The 20,544-nt window shown below is 37.0% G+C and overlaps 1 protein-coding gene across 25 annotated transcripts in view; it reads left to right on the forward strand.

Moving 5' to 3' along the window:
- Positions 1–20,544, forward strand: part of LOC102692053 (syntaxin-binding protein 5) — a 219,130-nt gene that overhangs the window by 61,651 nt on the left and 136,935 nt on the right. For 24 of the 25 annotated variants that reach the window (XM_069179015.1, XM_069179018.1, XM_015347544.2 and 21 more), the window contains exons 4-5: positions 1,379–1,479; positions 18,019–18,153. In XM_069179015.1, coding sequence (XP_069035116.1) covers positions 1,379–1,479; positions 18,019–18,153 — 236 coding nt within the window. The remainder of the gene's footprint in view (positions 1–1,378; positions 1,480–18,018; positions 18,154–20,544) is intronic. The other variant, XM_069179051.1, reaches the window with a different exon arrangement.

Raw genomic sequence — 20,544 nt, forward strand, 5'->3', positions numbered from 1 at the left:
TGCTGAGGAAAGCCTGAACAGTGTTTAAATACCTTCAGAGCACCTGCTACAGTGAAAGTTCTTCTAAATCCAGGTGCTCTGCTTCAACTGCCTCCACGGTGATCAAGGCAAAATGAAGGCATGGCCTCCAGCCACTAAATCTGCGCCACGCCCCACTGAAGAACAGCGAGGGCGGACTGTGGAGTAGCTGAGCGAACATAACACATGCATTCATTTTTATGAGCAATTTTATGAGCTATGTGTGGATTATCAACAAACTGTGTTTGTCTTACAAGCACATTATGTACCTTAACTAATCAGTTCTAGATATTGTTGCTTCTCTGCTGCTGAAAGGAAGGAATGCTCTAAAAAAACTACAGCCTTGATTGGAATCTACTCAGTTGCTGTTTTAATCTCCCCTGTCACTTTTGTCACCTGCACGCTTGTAGTTAAATTTTAAAGTTTTAGTTTGCAGTAAAATGCAAAATGTACAGTCGTGGTAGGAGTAGATGAAAACAAATACCTTAAATATCTTTAATACCACAATCTCATAGCTTTATTGAGACTTGATTGTAGCTACCTAATTACCATTTTCCAATTTCATCTCTTCATTTAACTTATTCTGTCCATCATTTATTTTTCTGCCTCATTTGTTGGTTTGCTTTTCATTTCTCTTGCAGCATTCGTTCATTCACTCTCTTGTCACACTCCTAGCAGACATCCCTGTTCCTGCCTGTCTCTGAGTCAGCAAGAGTATTGAGTCAGCATTGTGCCTCAGGGAGGAGAGAGCATCTCTCGCTGTTTCTTTGCCGCTGGCTGTGAATCACAGTGACTTTGGAGAAAGAAGTGTCATGTTAATATTCATAACTTTGGGAAGAGGGAGAGGGGCAAACATGTTTGCTGTTATGTGTGGAAATGCACACATGCATAGGATATCGTGTGATAAATCACAGCTGACAGGATTGAAAGATGTTATAGACTCACATACTGTATGTTATAGAGTGACTGCAGAATGGCTTTGTTCTCACCCGACCAGCCAAGCTGCTGACCATTGGAGAGAAGGTTTAATCATCACCATCTCAGATAACCTGTATTTCTGGCTGGGATTTACCTACATTTACAATTAACTGTCTTCTTTAAGAAAAACTTTAAGAAAAATCCATTTTAACAGTGTGTTTTCATTATCTGAATCATCCACCTTAGGATACCGTGTGATAGTGAGGTGAGGTGATGGTTAGTGAGGTGATGGTTCAGAATGCTGAAGCACTGCTATGTGACCGGTTTTTTGTCCCTGTGCAGTCTCTACTCCCTAGACTCAACATACCCCTGTAGGTTTGTCTTATTCAGAAATGTAACAGGGTCCCCTGAAACTGTTTGATTGGCCTTTCCTGTTTGCCAGGGAGCCCTCGTGAGTGCCTTGGCGGATGATAGCATTCACCTCTGGAACCTGCGGCAAAAGCGACCTGCCATTCTTCATTCCCTCAAATTCAACAGGGAGAGGTAAGGACATGTTTAACGTCTGCAGTTAGAAGGTCAATGGCTTTGTTCCCTAGAGGTAAAATAAAGAGCATCTAAACACAAAGGTTACGACTGTTTAGGATGTAGTCATCTTCATTTACCACTGTGGCTCGTGTCGGTCTCAAACTGAGGGTGACTCAAATGCCAGCACAGCACAGCACTCCAATAAAGCAGAAGTTCATTTCATTTCTAATAAAGTAATTATAAAAGATTAATAATCTTTTGATTCCATTAATTTCTCTGAACTTATTATATTTTGAAGTACAATTACTGGATCTCATCTGTCACAAAATGTCAGTAATTTGAAAAATTGAAAACGCTATTTTTTTAGGAAGTTGTTCTCTGCAACATCTTTCTAGGTAAAGCATGATCTTGAATAGAATACTGCCACCTTGACTTCCTGTAAGGCAAGACTTTTTAGATGAGTGTTCAAATAGTCAGATAGGATCACAATGCTGGGTGCAACAACTATTCTATATTCTAGTAATTGAATGGTTAAAATATTTCACAATCTTTGTTCAGTACAATGGTGCAAAAAGGAATGTGTCTTGTGTGGGTGATTTGTATCAATGATTTGTTTCCTTAAAGCTACACCCTTTTTTTTCTTGTGTAGTGTTTAATTATAAATCACATTGTTAGAGTTTAGTCACAAATTTATTCATACAGTTAATGAAAAGGTGTTCTGTTTACATTTTGTTCTCAAATGTTTTTTATGCAAATATCATTTTATTAAACAATATTATTAATACTATTTTTTGTTACCACAAATTTGAGCCTTTTTCCTACTGATTTTTGGCCATGCGGTAGGTATAAATTACCTGGAATGGCAACTGATTCCCAGGTGTAAAAATGAGATACTGGAAGCCAAGTGGCAAAACTGCCAAAACCTTAGAACTTAAGAAGTGCTGATTCAATGGAAAGAAAAGCAGTCATGCTGCCAGTGGCTATGGTTTTGTTCTTATAAATTTTAACTCTAATTAGAATTCACAGTTCTTTACAAATTCACAAAGTCTTCAGTATCTTACCATGTCTAGGTTTCCCTGAATGCTCAATAAATTACATAACCCATTTTTTCTGAAGACTGCAGTTCATAAAGAGACGAGGTAAATGATTTATTACCCTGTCCTGTAGTAAAATTCCTACTGCGAATCCCAATACATTTAATTTATCAAAATAAAAATACAATGTTTCTCTGTCATCTCTGCATTTATTATCATTGGACCTTCTTCATTATGATCATTTCAAATTTGTAGTCTTAAGAAAATAAAAGTTTATTCCATGAAATGGATCAAACAAATGAAGTGAGTGAGGTTTTGCCACTAAAATTCTAAAATGCGATGTAATTTTTAAGGACCATAACAACTTATTCATCCACACACATATATCTTAGTATTTTGACAAATTGGAGAAAGTGTAATATACAAATTTTGTACACAATATTAGAAAATCTATAAACTCTTATCATTGTGTTTATGATAGAGAAGTAGTTACTGAACTACTTCTTTTATTTAAAACCATAAAACCTGAAAGCACCCATGTAGTGCTATAGGCCAGAATTCCATACACATTACAAAACATTACAGTTTACATTGTGTGCATAATTTGTTTATAAATGTTATTTCTTAATAAAACCTTGTCCATTTTCAGGCATTATCTATTGGACACAGAGTCTAATATTATAAATCTGTTGTAGTTGATTTTTCAATACTTGATTGATACTTCTTCAAAGGTTTTGACCACAGTTTATTGTGGAATCTCAATATTTCTAAATGTGTGTGCCTAATAACCATTTTAACCATTTGTACTGAAAACATTATAGTCTATCGGTTATTATCTTGTTTCTGTTGTCTTATCAGTTGGATGAAATATTGTTCTAATAAAAGACTGAAAAATGTAAGAACAAAACTGAATTTAAAAAGTGTATTGAATACTTAAAAAAAACTCCCTTAAAACACTGTAATCTTAGTTTGTTTTACAGTTTCCCACATGTCTGACATCCTATCCAATCTGGCTTGTTATCAGACAGCTTCTTTGAGCTTAACCCTTGCTCTGCCTCCTAGGTTATGTGAGGTTCAGTGAGTGTGACAGTCAGGAGCTATACTTCTCATACTGTATACAGCTAGGACTGTCAAGATAACATTAGGGAGGTTATTTCTGCCAAAGCAAATATAGTAACAGGGTTATATGTGACTTTACTTTCTATCTTTCAAGGCCATTTGAACTAAAAATGAAGGGCTGGGAAATTACTTCATTCCCTGCAAGCTTAAAAAAATGGGCCATAGCTGTTTCTACCAGAGAAATGAAAGTGCATGTTCCTTCACTATTGCTTTTCTGCAACATAACCACAAATCCAATTCTAAAAATTATCTTCATGTGATAAAACATATCTGTTTTATAGCTGAGTATTTTTACAGTCAGATTTGTGATACAAATTAAATTATATAGAAAAGAAGAATGGGTTAAATTTCAGGCTTTATCTCTAATTATGCACATGATACTTGTTAGTCTCTTCACCACTGGCATGGTTAAAGGGTAAATACTAGACTGTGGGCTTGACATTAAGGCCCTGTCTGCACTACATAACTACATAATAATTAGTCTGACTCAGTGCGTCCACACTGCAGTACTGTTTCATGTTTAGTGGGATCTAATGAGTTCACATGTACATAAAAATAGTTCTATAAAAGTTTTTAGCTATCGCACCAAAATAGTGATCACTAACAGTAAATATTAAAATATGGAACCCATGCTGGGAGAAGACTAAGCATTTCTTTGCATTAAAATGATGAATAGGCATTAAGTTCAGTATTTTTGAGGGCATTGCATTGCACTGAATATTCTGTTTACAGCGTTTGTAAAATGTTTCTGCTAGTTAAACTCTGAGGCACCACTCATAAAATGTGCAGCAGTGGCGGTTTTTTAATCATGCTGCTAATGTTCAAATTCAAGGTTTGTCTTTGTCCCAAAGAGCTGTTTTTTTGTGATTTCCCTAATTTTGATTGTGGTTAACAGTACAGAAATAGGCTGATTTTGCAGAGCCCTATGTTTGAGCATTTGCACTGTCTAATCTCTAAACATGTCCAAGAATTATAGGGTATTTGAAGGTATGCAGAAAGTCGCGAACAGTATTCTTATTCACATTTCTGACAAACTGTTCTCCATCCATACTTCTGAAACACTGCACTAACTGATGCACACTAACTACATTTGAATTATAAACTAGTTTTCTGAGATATCCTGGAGCTGTGGTTCTTGTCCTGGCATACTCTTGTCTCTTCTGGTTTTTGTTCCAACTGGGCCCTTAATCACCAGTGCTTATTGCTGCCAGTCATTGATGTGCTTGCTTGTTTAGATTTTTTTCAGCACTCAGTTCTTGGTTTAAAAAAAAAAATCCATCAACATTAGCATACAAATCAACAGTACAGTACATGCAGTCTTTTGAAAGTGGTAATTAAGAATTTGCTCCTTGATTTCTGACTAAACAGTTCTTAATAGGTGATAAAAAGATGAACTGATATAGATGGAAGTGGCAGTATCGGGCAGCTACACCAGTGAGCTGCCAATTGATTATGTTTTAGCTAGTGCCTTTGGCTTCTCAAAGCACCTTACTGTACAACAAGAAGACAAAATAAAAAATGCATGAAAAATACACAATGAATATACAAATGAGAGAAGGTAGTAGAAGGGAGTTTGGAATACAGTAGACGAAAAGGGGCACACTGAACCAGTGAAATAAAAGCCCTTCAAAAAAGAATGTTTTGAGTCTTGAATTGAACCAGCTCAGGGAGGGTGACTGATATCCTTTGGGATAGAGTTCCAGAGCTCTGGGGCATGAGTCACCCATAGAGTGTAGATGGGGCACAGATAGGAGACTAGAATTTGATGAACATAGGCTGTGAGGTGGGAAGTGGGATAACAGTAGCTCAAACAGGTACTGAGGTGCTTAGCCATGCAGAGCCTTATAAGTGAGCATGAGGATTTTGAAGTTGACATGAAACCTGATAGGAAGCCAGTGCAACTACTCCAGGATAGGAGTAATTTGATCACTTTAACTAGACCTGTTCAGGATTCTGGCTGTTGAATTCTGGACACAATGTAGTTTGCTCAATATGTGTTTAGATACCTCAGCGAGTAGAGTGTTACAGTAGTCAATTCGAGAGAAGACAAATGGGTAGATCAGCATTTCAGCAGTAAGCAACAACATAGGGTGTACAGTAGTCTGGCACTATTTCTGAGGTGGAGGGAAGATGCTTTGGCAATATGTTTCACATGTACTGTAGGTCAAACATCAAGCGTGGATCTAATATCACCTCCAAGTTCTTCAATTTAGACTGAAGCTCAGTACCATCAACAGATAGAGCCCCTGAATTGGATTTGGATAGCTGATGGGGCCTGCCAATAAGCATGACTTCAGTCTTATCAGTTTAGATTAAGTAAATTTTGAGTCGTCTGTGTTTTTATGTCACAGATAATAATACCACACCAGTGCTCAAGAACTCATAAATTATATTGATGGCAATGAAGCAAAGAGTAGTGAAACAGGATGGAAATAAAGCAGTGGGGATGAGGTCTAAAAGGCAGGTGGTGGATTTCATATGTGAAACCAGTTAGTGAGTCAAGCAAAGAGAAACTAGAGAGGAGGGAAGCAGTAAAACTAGGCAGGCATGGAGGAACCTCTTGATTTTATTTATTTCCCCATGTTCTGAAGAAAAAATAGTTTTTTTTTCTAAACATGAAGCTGCTTATTTGTGTAGACCAGTTTCCTTAGTTTTGGTTTCATATGCTAGCATTTCCAATTTTCTCACTCGTCAGCAGCATTCGATTTTGTGCTATTTCCCTTTCAGAGCAATGACATTCCTCTGAAGTGGGTCATCGTGGGATAACACTCATTACCTTTTCTGCTGTTGAAGTTCTTGTGCACAGCTTTTTGGAAGTGTTTGTTAAAATTTTAGGTCCTATTCCTCTCTTTAACCACTGGGCTTAAAAGGCATTAAAGCTTGTTTGATGCAAAATTTATTTCAGCATATATTATAGTGTAAATTATTTGGGTGTTAGTTTTTTTATTTTAAAATTTTCTTGATTTATTTCTCTATTCCACTGCAAAACATGTCTTTATCACTGCTTTTCTTATGCATTAGTAAGAGTGTCCTCTAATTTATCCCGTTACTGTTGCATTTTACTGCATCTGGTTTCAATGCTAGGAATCTACACAATGCTTTATAATTATAGAGCATTCTGACATCACTACAGCGGCCTTACCAGCCCACCTGGTAAAGGACAATCATTTTACATGCTTGAGGTGACTTACATGTTCTACAATTCTTTGATGACCCAACATTTTAAAGAAATGTTCTCACTGCTATATGCCATGTAGCTTTGTAGAACTCTTAACATATAAGAAGCTTGCATTTTGATTCAAATGCATTTTTGCATTTTGGTGCCAGTTATCTGGATAGTATATCTATTGTGTAAAAATGAGAACATATTACAAAGTAGGTCATTCGTTTTCACACAGAAAATACCTTTAAAAAAAACATAACCACAGCTCTAAAACCACAGTTCTTCTACTCTTTTAAAACAATAAAACATTAAATACTCCTAGATTTTTTTTTAATGTAAAATAACAATGCATACTTCTGTTTTTGGGATGCTTAATATCTTCTTTTTGTCTTTGGTTAATTGTATTGTTTCACTAGAGTGACAATTTACTTTCTTACTAGATGCAGTTTTTAAAAGTCTAGATAAAATGCAAGTTATTATTATTATAATTGTTATAGATTATGCACTTCTGATAGGAAGGGTATAATGTAACAATAATACCCTGAAGGAATGTAATGAGAAAGAACAGCTTTTGTTGAAGAGAAGCAACATTATTTGGGGCTTTTAGTGATATGGGTCAGTTAGATAACATTACAGCAAATTTCCAGCCCTAAAGCACAGGTCTGGAGCACTGATCACTGAAGAGAAAATGTATTGCCATGGGTCATCTTTTATAATCACATCCCCACCAATGTATCACTATTTCTGATGAAAATTAATGATCGCTAATGGTGGTTCTTAATGTAGATGAGAGAGAAGAAAACCCAAATTAGGTAGCATTACAGGGTATGGGAAGTTGTTTTAAAAAAAGTTTGAGTTTGACTTATCAATTTGGATCTAACCAACTTGATAATGAAAATGCCTACTCTTTTCAGCCGCTTAGGCCTATAGTTCAGTCAGATGAAGGGCACCCCGCCAACTGTCTGAAAAGCTCTTGTTACGTCCCAGTGTGTCCATGTGTGTTTTTGTTGCCCTGTTCCACACTTCCTGACCTTGATTGTTCTCCCTCCCCCATTAGTCCATCATTACACCATTGTTTCCGTATTACATCATCTTCAATTAACTTCTCAGCCAATCAGAACGCAGCTTATTCAGTATATAACTTGGTGGTTTTCAGAATGAAGGGGCCTTTCGTTTGACTTCGGTCCTGCTCGGCTCTGCTTCGGTTTCATTTCGCTTTTGTTTTTGCTTCGGCTTCATTTCGCTTCGTGTGTGTGTGTGTTTTCATATAGCTTCAGCTTTGTTGGTTTGTGGTCGTCTCCTTGTACTTTAGTTTGTGTGTTTATCCTTATTTAGCCATTACCTTGCCCAGATGTATTGTATCAACCTCTGTGTTCTTTTGTACCCTGTTACTCGTGTCTACTCTCATTTTCACTTATTGGTATTCGTGTGAACTTTTGTGTATAGGATTAGTTTAGGTTGTTGGGTACATTCTGCACACGTAGTTGATCTCTGCATTAGTAACACTAGTTTAGGATGGTTGAATGCCGTTTTGTCTTGTATGGTTTTGGGTAGTAAGTGAAGGTTAGCTAAGGTGTTTGAAGATGCCGAAGACTGTGTGTTTTGGGTTTTCTTTTGTAGTTAGGTCAGCTTTCCCTCACTTTCTTAGCCAGTTCCATTTTGTTTATTATTTTCTTTTCTTTGGCACCGCTCTAGTTCCTTCTCCCTGTGTGTTATTGTGTCCTATTACGTACCAGTCACTTATTCACCTTAAAATAATCACTTTTGCACCAACACCAAGTCCCTCACCAGAACCCACCTGCATCCAAAAACAATCCTAAATACTACACCCCTTTACCCCTAGACACTTGGGGTCGTAACACTCTGGTAATTTTTCTGTATTCACTCCTCTAAAAATGGCAATATAAACCATGTTAAGGCATTACTTTGTAGAAAATGTAAAAGACTGCAGTATTTAAGTTCTGTGCTTCAAAGTGACTATGAGTGATGTATCCTGCTCCAGAACCAAGGTATCTACATACAAAGGCTAAGATGATTTCTCAGTTCACAGAAACAGAAGCCTGAATTTAGCTGATTGAAAAATCTTGCAAAGTCATGCTGGTTTAAAGACTCTGGCTCCCCTTTGCTATGCCAGTTCCATCAAAGCACTTTGTATTCCTCTCACATTTCAGTTGTGTCAACACTTTAAAGTTCCTCAACAGCAAGAAAGGAAAACCTTTGTTTTACATGATCTTACTACAAAGCAGAATGGGATAAGTTAGTCATCGGAAATAATTTACTCTTTTGCTAATAAAAAAAATGAAGATCCGCCTTTTCTGTTGTGTATTATCTAGTCAAGTGAGGGGGGGAAGAATACATTTTTTTACCCTTTGAATCAATGCACATATCCATTAATCATTCTTAAAAGTTTTCTCTGCTGTAGCCCTCCATGAAAATATAAATATATACAGGTATGGACTTTACACAACCATACTGTATTACTGCCTGCATTATTACTTCTGTATTTGGATCTTTTAAACGTTCTCACTGTATTTGATCATATGCAAGATCTGGAACAAGTACAATCGGTCTTGCAATGTGAAGCAATGTCCTACTTTAAAAACTGATCTCTTCTACCTTTCCCATTGTGTTGCTTGTAAAGTGCAATGAGCTCAGCACTTCATAATTCTTAGAGTAATTTTCTAAAAATGTCGACAGTAGTTTTGTTTTTGCTTTATGAACTGTAATGTATTTGTATTTTTGCATTCTTATTCTGAGGATTGATGAATAACCTCAGATATTAAATATAAAGGAATACTTTTAGTAGTTTCATTGATAAAAAAAAATCAAGTTTATTTTACTGAGAAATTATTTTGTTTCACAACATAGGCGGTAAAATTATAGAGGGTGTCTATTATGGACCAAAGATAGTCTTTTCCCACTGTAACTTTCCCCATTATGTGAAGTATAATGTATATACAGTAGATCATCAGAAGGGGTCAGAAAGTATCTTTAGGATATATAAAAACATGATATCTGTAGACAGTTGAGGGATTTTCAGAGTTAGTTGAAGACAGATGTTTTCACTAAAGGGCTATAATCAGTGTATATAAGGGTATGACAAACTAGAGTGAGGGACTCTTGTCTGAGACCAAGTGGTTGTGCTGAAGACTGGGCTTTCAGCAGATTGAACAATATAAAGAAAAGAAGAAATCTTTACACAAGAACATTGAATTGAAGGGTAGTTACTGATATTAATGTTTTTTTTCTGGGGAAGGTAGCTGGTAGGTTAGAATAGTCACCTGCATGCCTTTCTTTTTGTATCCTTGGCCTGTTTTAACAAGCACTGTTGTTGTGATAGATTGCTGATTGTTTTTGAAAATCCTTGTTGAAAATGAAGCAGTAGCTCCTTCATTTTGCATTAACGGTTGTGCCAGTCTCTTCTATTTAAGATCACTTAATTTTAAGATCACTTTATTAGCCATATACAATTTCTTGTATTAGGAATTTGTCTTTTCACACAACCCAGCTTGCTCTCCATGAGACACACAGATAGGGAGAGAGAAGCTTGGGGTCAGCGCAGTGTTAGCCATTTAAACGGTGCCCCTGGAGCAGCTGAGGTTTACGGCCTTGCTCAGGGGCCCAAGGGAGTAGGATTCCTCTGCCGGCTGTGGGATTTGAACAGGCAACCATCCGGCCACGGGCGCAGATCCTTAGCCACAGTGCCACCGTTCTGCTATTTGCCAGGGGACAAGCCAGGAAGGAGCCAGGTTTGGTGACAAGATGTCACATTTGATTTAAATTTGTGTGTATTGCTATTGTCTATATTGTTCTCCCCTGCCAGCAGCTTGAATCAAACTTACGAGTTTATACAGGCTTGAGTTGATTTGGCTTGTGAACTGGCTAAATGGGATTTAAGGGTACAATGCACAAAGCTGCCTACAGTATTGACTGCTCCCTGGAATTGGGCGTCACATTTCTATCTTGACATTCCTTCTTTTGCACTCTGAGATGCTTTAATGTTAAACGGTCAGGTTAAAGTTTTTTTCATCACCGATATAAATCTTGTAGACCTGTGTTTTTAGTTTAGTTTAGATTTTTGGATATTTAGAATTATTTCTGAACTGGGCCTTCCATTTGGAGCTTCCATGTTGTTTTCGTGGATTTTCTCCAGATGTTTGGGTTTCCTCCTGGCTTCCAAAGACATGCTGGATAAGTTAATTGGTGTCTCTAAAATGTCTGTTTGTGCTTGTGTGTATGCCTGGCAGTGTACTAATGTCCTGCCTGGCGCCCTGTGCATTCAGCCTCTGGGTTCCTGCAACCCCTAGCGGGAGCAAGAAGCTTTCTGAAGATGGTGATTATTCTTAACTAATACTATACTTTTATTGTACTTATGGCAGTGTTGCAAATGTCATGTAATAAACATTGCCCTTTTCATGTCATTTTCTTTTTTTTCTTTTGACCCTGTCAGAGCTTAAAACCTTACTATTTATAGCCAAATTAGATTTGAATTAGTTATTTCTGCTTCATCTGTGACAAAATCTTTGTCAAGGACATTTCTTCGTTCTCTAATTGAAATCTGACCTTGTTAATTGTTCATAAGCAGTGGTTCTTTATTAGACAAATTGACAAGGGAAACCCTTCATCAGTCAGTGCCACTGGCAGGATATGCAAATACACACAGATTTGATGAATATTAATACATTCTCAAAAAACGTATTTTTGCCAGTATGTAGCTTCTACAAACAGTTACTGAGTTAGAAGTGAATGAACAGGAAAAAGTGGAATCGACTTGCTAATTTACTGTGGCCGTAGTGGTGATATTAAAACACCTGTCATGCAGTGCATGAAAACTAGTTGGGATAAATATAATAAATATGCTTGTCTGGGTTACTTAAGTTTTTAATATGATTGTTTCAATTGACAGTGACTTTATAGATAGATACTTTATTGATCCTGTGAGGGAAATTGCAGAAATGATCATTTAACTGTATGTGGATGTCATCTTCAAAGAGTACCTACTGTTATTGGTCACTTTACTGGAAGTATTTCCAGGTAGAAGCAGTATGATACTACACTGCCAGATAATATTAAACACAAACCGGCTATGCTTAAAGAACTGCCAACTTTCGAATTGAGAGAATTGTTATGTGTTGTGTTTACATAACTCAGTTACTGTAGGTTGTCTGTTATTAATAGAAAAATATTCTAGTGTCCTTTGGGGAAAGCAAGTCTTTTACCTTAGTGGTTTGCTGGATGAGATACACTTTATCTTAGATGCTTCTGAACTGAAGTAGACCAGTTGCAATCATGTCAGGACTGAATGTTTTCTAAAAAAGCAGATGCGTGTGGAATTGAAGACATTAGATTTTTTCGAGTTATCATGATTCATTAACATGAATTGAAGCCAGAACAGTATTGTAGGTTTTGCTATAAAGTTCTGTTGTTGTTCAGATTGCAACAATTTCAAAAGGTAAACAAAATGTAGAAAACTAAAAAAAAACTTTTCTGAAGTAAATTTTAATAAATGAATTGCCAATGTGGGCACCCCAGAGTTATAGTTATTATTGTTTCTCCCTCTCAGCTCTTTGGTCTTGGTTTGGCTCCAGACAGTGGTGCCTTCTGTGTGGAGTTTGCATGTTCTTCCTACGGTCCTATGGGTTTTCTCAGCTTGCTTTGCTCTTCTTCACCTTCCAAAAGCCTTGCTGGCCAGTATATTAAGTGTCTGTTAAGTTATATGTCTGCCTGGATCTGTCTGCCCTAAAATCGATTTGTCCACTGTGTTATCCTGCTTTGAGGATGTCTCCAGGTTGCAACTTACTGATAAGGAATGGATGGTTGTAGTCTGTAGTGTATCAATTTAGCGTATAGTTCCTGATTGCTGAAAAATCTTTTTCATATACTGTTTTTTTTTCATTCATACCACTTATTATTAGTTGTTCTGACAATCCATGAAATTGCATGTTTGAGAATTGTAGGCCTGTTTTATAATACTTTCGTGTTCATGGTGTTTTGCCAAGATTTGTTTGAGATTCTTCAAAACAGCAAATCACAGATTGTCCTCTGGCCCCATCATTAGTCCACCAGGGCTTTTCATCTGAGATTAGCAGGTAGTGTTTCTGGATGGCAGCTGTGTTGTTTGATTGCTGTCTTGCCACAGTGGAGATAAGGCCAGTTAAGATTATTCCAATGCAGTGCTTTGTGTTGTAAACCTGCTGCAGATGGTATTCCATGCTTCACTCACAGATGATATCACTGCAAGTGCAAACCCCCTGATGGGATTTCCTGCATTAGAACTGAATTCAGTAAGCTTGGAGGACCAGAGCATTTGAATTTCATATAATAATAATAATAATAGCTTACATTTATATAGCGCTTTTCTGGACACTCCACTCAAAGCGCTTTACAAGTAATGGGGACTCCCCTCCACCACCACCAATGTGCAGCATCCACCTGGATGATGCAACGGCAGCCATAGTGTGCCAGAACGCTCACCACACATCAGCTATCAGTGGGGAGGAGAGCAGAGTAATGAAGCCTGTTCATAGATGGGGATTATTAGGAGGCCATGATTGGTAAGGGCCAATGGGAAATTTGGCCAGGACGCCGGGGTTACACCCCTACTCTTTACGAGAAACGCCCTGGGATTTTTAATGACCACAGAGAGTCAGGACCTCGGTTTTACGTCTCATCCGAAGGATGGCGCCTGTTTACAGTATAGTGTCCCCGTCACTATACTGGGGCATTAGGACCAACATGGACTGCAGGGTGAGTGCCCCCTGCTGGGCCCCACTAATACCTCTTCCAGTCACAACCTTAGTTTTTCCCAGGAGGTCTCCCATCCAGATACTGACCAGGCTCACACCTGCTTAGCTTTAGTGGGCTGCCAGTTGTGAGTTGCAGGGTGATATGGCTGCTGGCTTTCACTTTTATTATATATTAATTACATTATTACAGATTTTAGGGGACAGCTTTCAAAGTTAAAGGTGGAAGTCATTACAGTATACAGCAACACATTGTTTAAAGGAAAGTCATGTACTCCACTCTTTTCTAATACTGCAGCCTCTACTGCTATTCTTACTAATAAGCAGCAATTTTTGGGAGGGTTGAGATAGCATTTTGTTGATTCGGACTGCACTGAAATAGACACATTTTGTTTCAAGGTAACAACAATTTATTGTGTGGTCTGATGCTATTTGAGCTCATGCTAAATAGTTTTAAGACATTTATTGTTTCCGGTGGCTTAGTTTCCAATGTAACACAACGGGGGCTCAGGCGGGCGCCCTTGCCGCATCAGGTCGGCCCCATCCCGACTGAGGCTCGAACCCGGGACTCCCGCGTCTCTCTGCAGCGACCTAGCCCCATGAGCTAAAGAGAGATCTCTCTACGGCCCAGTAGCTGTAGTCCTGCTATCACAGGGAAGGGCGGTGACGTCACCTGCTCTGGTACACCGGCTCTTACACATTGCCTGTCGGCCATAAGCGTTACACTCTCCCCCGCTTAAATCGCCGTCCCTGGCGAAGGGCTATCCCACCCCGCTTCTGACACCAATGTAACGCAACGGGGGCTCAGGTGGGCGCCCTTGCCGCATCTGGTCGGCCCCATCCCGACTGAGGCTCGAACCCGGGGGAAAGAAAATGAGACAACACGTGGTTGATGTGCAGATTAGCTTTGAATAGGGTTCTGGTGCTGCTTTTGGGTTAACAGCAGGCTTTGTCAAGTTCAGTAAGCTGAAACATTTGAAATCACAAGAGAAAAGGGGATCATTTTTCCGTTTCAAAGAAAATATCTCACATTTACTGAGTGTTTTCTATATTGAGGTATATCAGATGATTCCTCTCAGATGCTCTTATTATCTTATCTAATTCCTCAGTTATCACTTATTTTAGGAAAAATATAACACCCCTTCAACCTACGGTAGTTAGTTGTTAGACTATAGAGGTTGTTAATTTGTCAATGAATGCAAGTACAAGGATTGGTCATATACAAAAAAAAATCCTGTAATGGGAAAAATGTCGTGACACCATTTATGAAAAAAAAAGCCTTCAGAGACCTTTTTGGGAAATTATTTTAAAGTAAATAAAACTATTTAAAGACTTTTCTACAAATCATATATCAAAAATGTTTTAACCTACCCACTTCTCTCAGGAAGGCGGTAAATCTGAAACAGAATATACATTTTAAAAAGATGAAGAGATTCAACATTTTTCTAATCTTATTTTTGTTGTAAAATGAATGAAAATAAACTTTGGTCTCAAGAGAATAAAGCAAAATAGTTGATGTTCAGCTCTTTCAAAAACTAAAAAATATATATAAATAAAAATGTGAAAGCACCAGAAAAAAAAAATCCTGTAATTGTCGTACACCAAATAAATGGGTCCTAAATTGTCATTAAAAAAAAACCCAACAGATATTGCAAAAACCCCAACATTATCCTGCACTTTGTTTCTCTAGCTCTAGGAAGAAAGTGTTAAATTATTAAAATAAACAACATTCTAAAGCATCAATATCCTTTACTTGTTTTCTCAATCACCAAGCTGTTAGAGCTGCCTCTGGAAACATGGTTTTCCATTTCTGACAAAGTTTCCCAGCTGTCTGTTGGGAGCTCATAGTCTAGTAGCAGGCAAGAGGGCCTGCTCATCCAAGCCGCCATCACTGGTTGCAGCTGCATGACTGTAATGAAGCTGTGTCAGTCATGTGGCTTTGTGTGGCATCTCCCACAATGTCCAGTGTTCCAGCCATTCCAATATACAGTGTCACTTCAAAGACATGCATTATATGAATTTAGGGATTTGTTTTTCAAATTCTTACCACAGAGTTATAAGTGTAAGAGAACAAATTTGGGTTCACAAATAGTTCAGAACTATGGGTAGCTCATTTTACTGTCACAGCTCAGGACATATTATAGGTATAAACAATATAATACTAATATATGAACAAACGTAGCTGTTGAAAGTTTGGAACATTCAGGAGCACTTAATCTGCTGTCTATACAGAAGTTCAAATGTTAAAGTCAGACTGTCAAATAGACAAAGGTTATAAATTCTGCAAATACAGAAGCAGATGAGAAGGAGATATAGTATTCCAAGCTCACCAGTCATACCAGTCCATTTCTAATCGAGAACCTTACATATGTCTTAATGATTTGCTTCTAAGAAACAAGGATAACATTTGTGTGCATCAGTGATCTGAAGGAGGAATGTAGTTGCTCTGTAGTATCTTGCACAACATCTGCTAAGAAGGAGACATACAGTATAGGGTTACTGGCACTGCTACTTCAGAATGTCTTTTTTTTTTCTTGTTGATAGAACGTGAGTAACGGTGAAGGTTTAATAATCAGTATTATGTATGTACCTGATACTCAACATACAGTACTTAATACTGTCATTGTCTTTGTCATGATCAGTTACTGCGTTTATCTTTGCAGTCGACAGTTCTTGTCACATTGTTTGATTCCAGTCCTTTTCTGTCACTTGTTAACTCTCATAGCACTGTTGCTGTAGCCATTATGTAAAATGGCTTTCCCACATAGTCCTGTTATAACTATTTATTTTCATATAAATGTAAAGAAAACAAACCATTAATAATAAGCAAATGTGGAAGGCTATTCATAGACTATTTATAGAAGGTCTAATGCTTTCAGGGATCAGCAAATTACAGTATTCTGTGGTTAAAAAAGCTACTCCTTGGCCATCTTTTGAGTGATCATATTCAGGTAGGCTAAAATATCAGACATATGTAAACACAGTACCATGAAACACAGTACCATGTTGCCATTAGAAGTTGCTGTCAGCTTTATATCCCTTCTGTGTTGTGATCTTCATTAAGAATTTAATTATTTAACAAACTGATTATATAAAATGATTGATGTAAGAAAATTCAGCTCAAATTAATATGCATATCTTACACAGGGAAACATGTAACGTCCTGTTCCTAGGTGCAAGCGTTGTAGTCCCCAAAGGCATGAGGTCCTCCTGTACATTAATCTGGGCTCCAGATAACATAATTAAACTAATTAAGACGCACAGTTTTAAAAATCTCTTCAAAAAAACATTAAGAGAAATATAATTAATAATAAAAGTATCTGTCAAACTCTGCTCTGATAGCATTTATTACAGTTGCTCACAGTGCTGTTTATATGAATATTTATATGTATTTTCTTATTCAGACCACTTTCCACTCTTGCCATCTTTTCTTTTGTACTTCTCTGAAGTACATTTCCCTCCTGTTTGTATACCATTTTTGATTTGTATAGTTTTAATGTTTGCTTTAATATTAGGTGTTCTATTTAAATCACATTTTAATTGTTACTTTGTTACAATTATTGTACATTTTTGTCACATATTGTAACAATGTACAGTTAATGATCATTTACTTTCTCAGTGTTTAAAGTGTTGTAGGGGTGATGTAATATTACTAATTCAAATTTGCATTCTAATACTAAGTCTGGATTCTTTAACAGAATCTTGTCCTACAGTATATTTTGCTAGCAATCTCAATTAATATATAACGTTTGGCGTTTTGTTGAAATAAACTGAACCAGGATCCATGAATCTGCCATTTCATCTTTTCAAGAAGAAAACTTGTGTAGAAAATAACAAAGGAGCAGTGAAGGTGATTGTTCTTACTACTTAACCTCTACTGTAAGTTGAAATACTGTGCACTTTTTAACAGCCTGTATACATGTTGTGTAAGGTTACAAAATGGGAAAGACTGACTGCATGTCACATTAAAATTTTAATTTTGTTGTGATTATGATAAATCTTTAGTACAACTGGAAGGCTCTGGATATACTGATTAACAGCAAACAAGTTATGTACTGTATGTGGTGCTGCTGATCAAGCTTAATTTGTGTCTGTTTACACAAGCTCTTAGAGCTTGGCTAATAGTGTGAGGTTTTGTCTTATCTTATGCTCATCAGAGCACTTCGTGGGATGATGACTGTGGTCTTTTAAAACTATTTCTTATTATGTTGGCATTGACTAGCCTTTTACTTACATTGTTTCATAATTTGGTGATACATGTGTTTAGAATCTTTAAGGTATAGATGCCCTTAAGATAAATAGAAACAATATCAGTTCTAAAAACAAATGTCTGTTTTTCCTTACATTTAATTTTCAGTTTCTTTTATAAACTTTTGTTACAGTTACAAGACTGACATTTTTAGTTGCTAAAATTGCAATTCTTAGCTGTCTCGTAAATGTTGAACTCCTTGTATGCTGTGTACTGAAAATGTGCCAAATGTCTTTCTTTGTTTTGCAGGATAACTTTTTGCCATCTGCCTTTCCAGAGTAAATGGTTGTATGTTGGCACAGAAAGAGGAAATATTCACATTGTCAATGTGGAGTCCTTCACCCTCTCAGGCTACGTCATTATGTGGAATAAAGCCATCGAACTGTGAGTCTGTCTCTTCATCCATTACTTGACAATGATTTACTTTTGCAGCTGTCGTTTGCATTATCATTTTGGCTTTGCTGTGTTGGACATGTCATGTCTATACCTCAAAGTTTCCTTGGCTTGTCAAGGGCTTTAAACAGTAGCTGGTTAGGAAATGAATGTTTAAGGCGCAACTGGGGTTTGTTTTCATGAAGAGCATGTATCGCTTGCTCAAACCCCCACCACTGCCACCACCAAATGTGTGTAAATTAACTTTTCTTGACTTGACTATATTTTTTCTGTTGTTTTTTTTGAGGGTAGTGATGGGGAATAGGAAAAACAATTTAAGGTTCACTCTAGCTAACCTTTCAACACTGGACATTGATGATTACCCATCATCTAGTCATGTTTGTGAGGCATGATGACATAGTGGTTAATGCTACTGTCACGTGGCTTTGCTGTCCTGGGTTCAGTGTTTGCCTTGGGCTTCTTTACTTCACATGGTTGCCCTATTTTTGAATGAGTGTTCTGTTTTTTCCTGGGAGGCATTGTCCAGTACTAGTTACCTGACTAAAGAAAAACTGGTAAAAAAAAAGCATGATGGATCAAGAGGCCTCCTCTCATTCGTTGATTTTCTAGTGTTCTGTGATTTTAAGAACTTACACGAAAGCCCAAAAACTTAGACTAACATAAAAGCTGAGAATTTAAATATTAGAATACAGTGTATGGATCTGTACAGCTGTTTTTTTTCTGAATGTGAAAACACAGTTCAGCTATTAAGGTTAACTAAAATATAAAACCATTTCAGATGTAGAAAAGAAATAGTTTAAATACTTGTACAGCGGCACATGTAATTTCTGTTACAGTGTACCAGCTTTCTTTTAGCATAAGCTGACAAAGAAAGAAAGAAAGCCCCAAGCTTTCTGATGTGCTGCACAACAGTGATAATGTACAGTATATGTCTATTATCTACAGTTTGAACAGAAGGAGTGGAAAGAAAATAAGTCATCAAGATCATACATGAATAGTATCAGACAGATTTGCGACTGAAGCCCCATGAAACAACAACAGTGCTTTCTGTAGTCCTGACTTGGGGAGGCAGTCCCACTATTTTGAATTTTGCTGTGTTGCATAGAGCATTGAATTACTATCTGAAACTGATAGTGATTTTTGTACTCTTTTTAATTAGGTAGGATGACTCTAGTAGTATATGTAAATGATTTTAAATATTCTTTTGCTTTACGGTTTTATTGAACATTTATCTTCAGCACATATCGGAAAACATGAGGTCAGAGTGGCAAACTTATTGTCACGTGAGCTGCAAAGGAGCGGCATTTTGGCTGTAGACTTCACCTCATATTCCTGGTCTCTCCTTCATTCCACTGTGCATCTACCAAAGGCTCCCCAGCTGAAACAATGTGTTTTTCTTCTTTCTTTTTATTTTTCAGCATTAAATTAACCTTTACTTTTTCTTCCAATCAGAGAAAATAGTTGATTATGAGGTTATTTGCTGTTAAAACAAAAATAAGCTCAATGTCATGGAACCCAATCTGTCATCTTATTTGTTGACTTGATTAGCAAGTAAATGGTTTGTGATGCAATTAATTTTTATGCCAGGAAACGTAACATGTGGAAACATCCGCTTGAAAGTGATCAAAGCAGGGTGTTTGAACCTTTAAGTCCCAATTTCCTAAAAGTTGTTCATCTCACAATATCCGAGGCTTAAGATCATAAATAACAGGGAAATTAAGAATTAAATATAATCTATAACCCTAAATTATTTGTTTATCATTTTGCTGTAGAAATTAAGATAACTAATCTTTTAGAATGCAGTAGTAATGTCTACCATAGTAAATGATTGGTGATTGTCCATTTCAGTATGTTTTCTTGTTGCATATCCAATGACTTGACTTTTTTTATAACACTTTACCATAGGCTTCTGCTGCTTGTTGTTGTTTTACCATTATATCTCTGTGCTTTAGTACACTCAATGACTATGGTTCTATGTTAACTTGTAGTTGACTATGGTACTATGTCAACAGATTGTACTCTGGTTACCTCTTCATAAGAGACCTTTCACTTTATTCTTTTTAAGAGCCTAAGCTGTGGCAATGGCTCCTGATGCAAACTTTGTAATGCTGGTGAATGAATGTTTCCCTACTGTATGTCAACAGGCATTTCCATTTTTAGTAGTTTTACGCATGCTACCAACTCACAAGAGATTTCACTGTAGGCTGATTGAAAAGAAAGTTGGTTGGCAGCTTATATTTATTTAAATATATGTGGTGTTGTAAATGTCTGCTTAAAATATCAGATGCAGTAATTTTGCATTCATAAACAATGTTCAAAGTGATATCCACTGTCTTCAGAATTAGTTCCTGTCTGCACTATTAGGTTCTGCTTTATAGTGAA

The sequence above is a fragment of the Lepisosteus oculatus genome, chromosome 2 (genome assembly GCF_040954835.1).
Source record: "Lepisosteus oculatus isolate fLepOcu1 chromosome 2, fLepOcu1.hap2, whole genome shotgun sequence".
Classification (NCBI taxonomy): domain Eukaryota; kingdom Metazoa; phylum Chordata; class Actinopteri; order Semionotiformes; family Lepisosteidae; genus Lepisosteus; species Lepisosteus oculatus.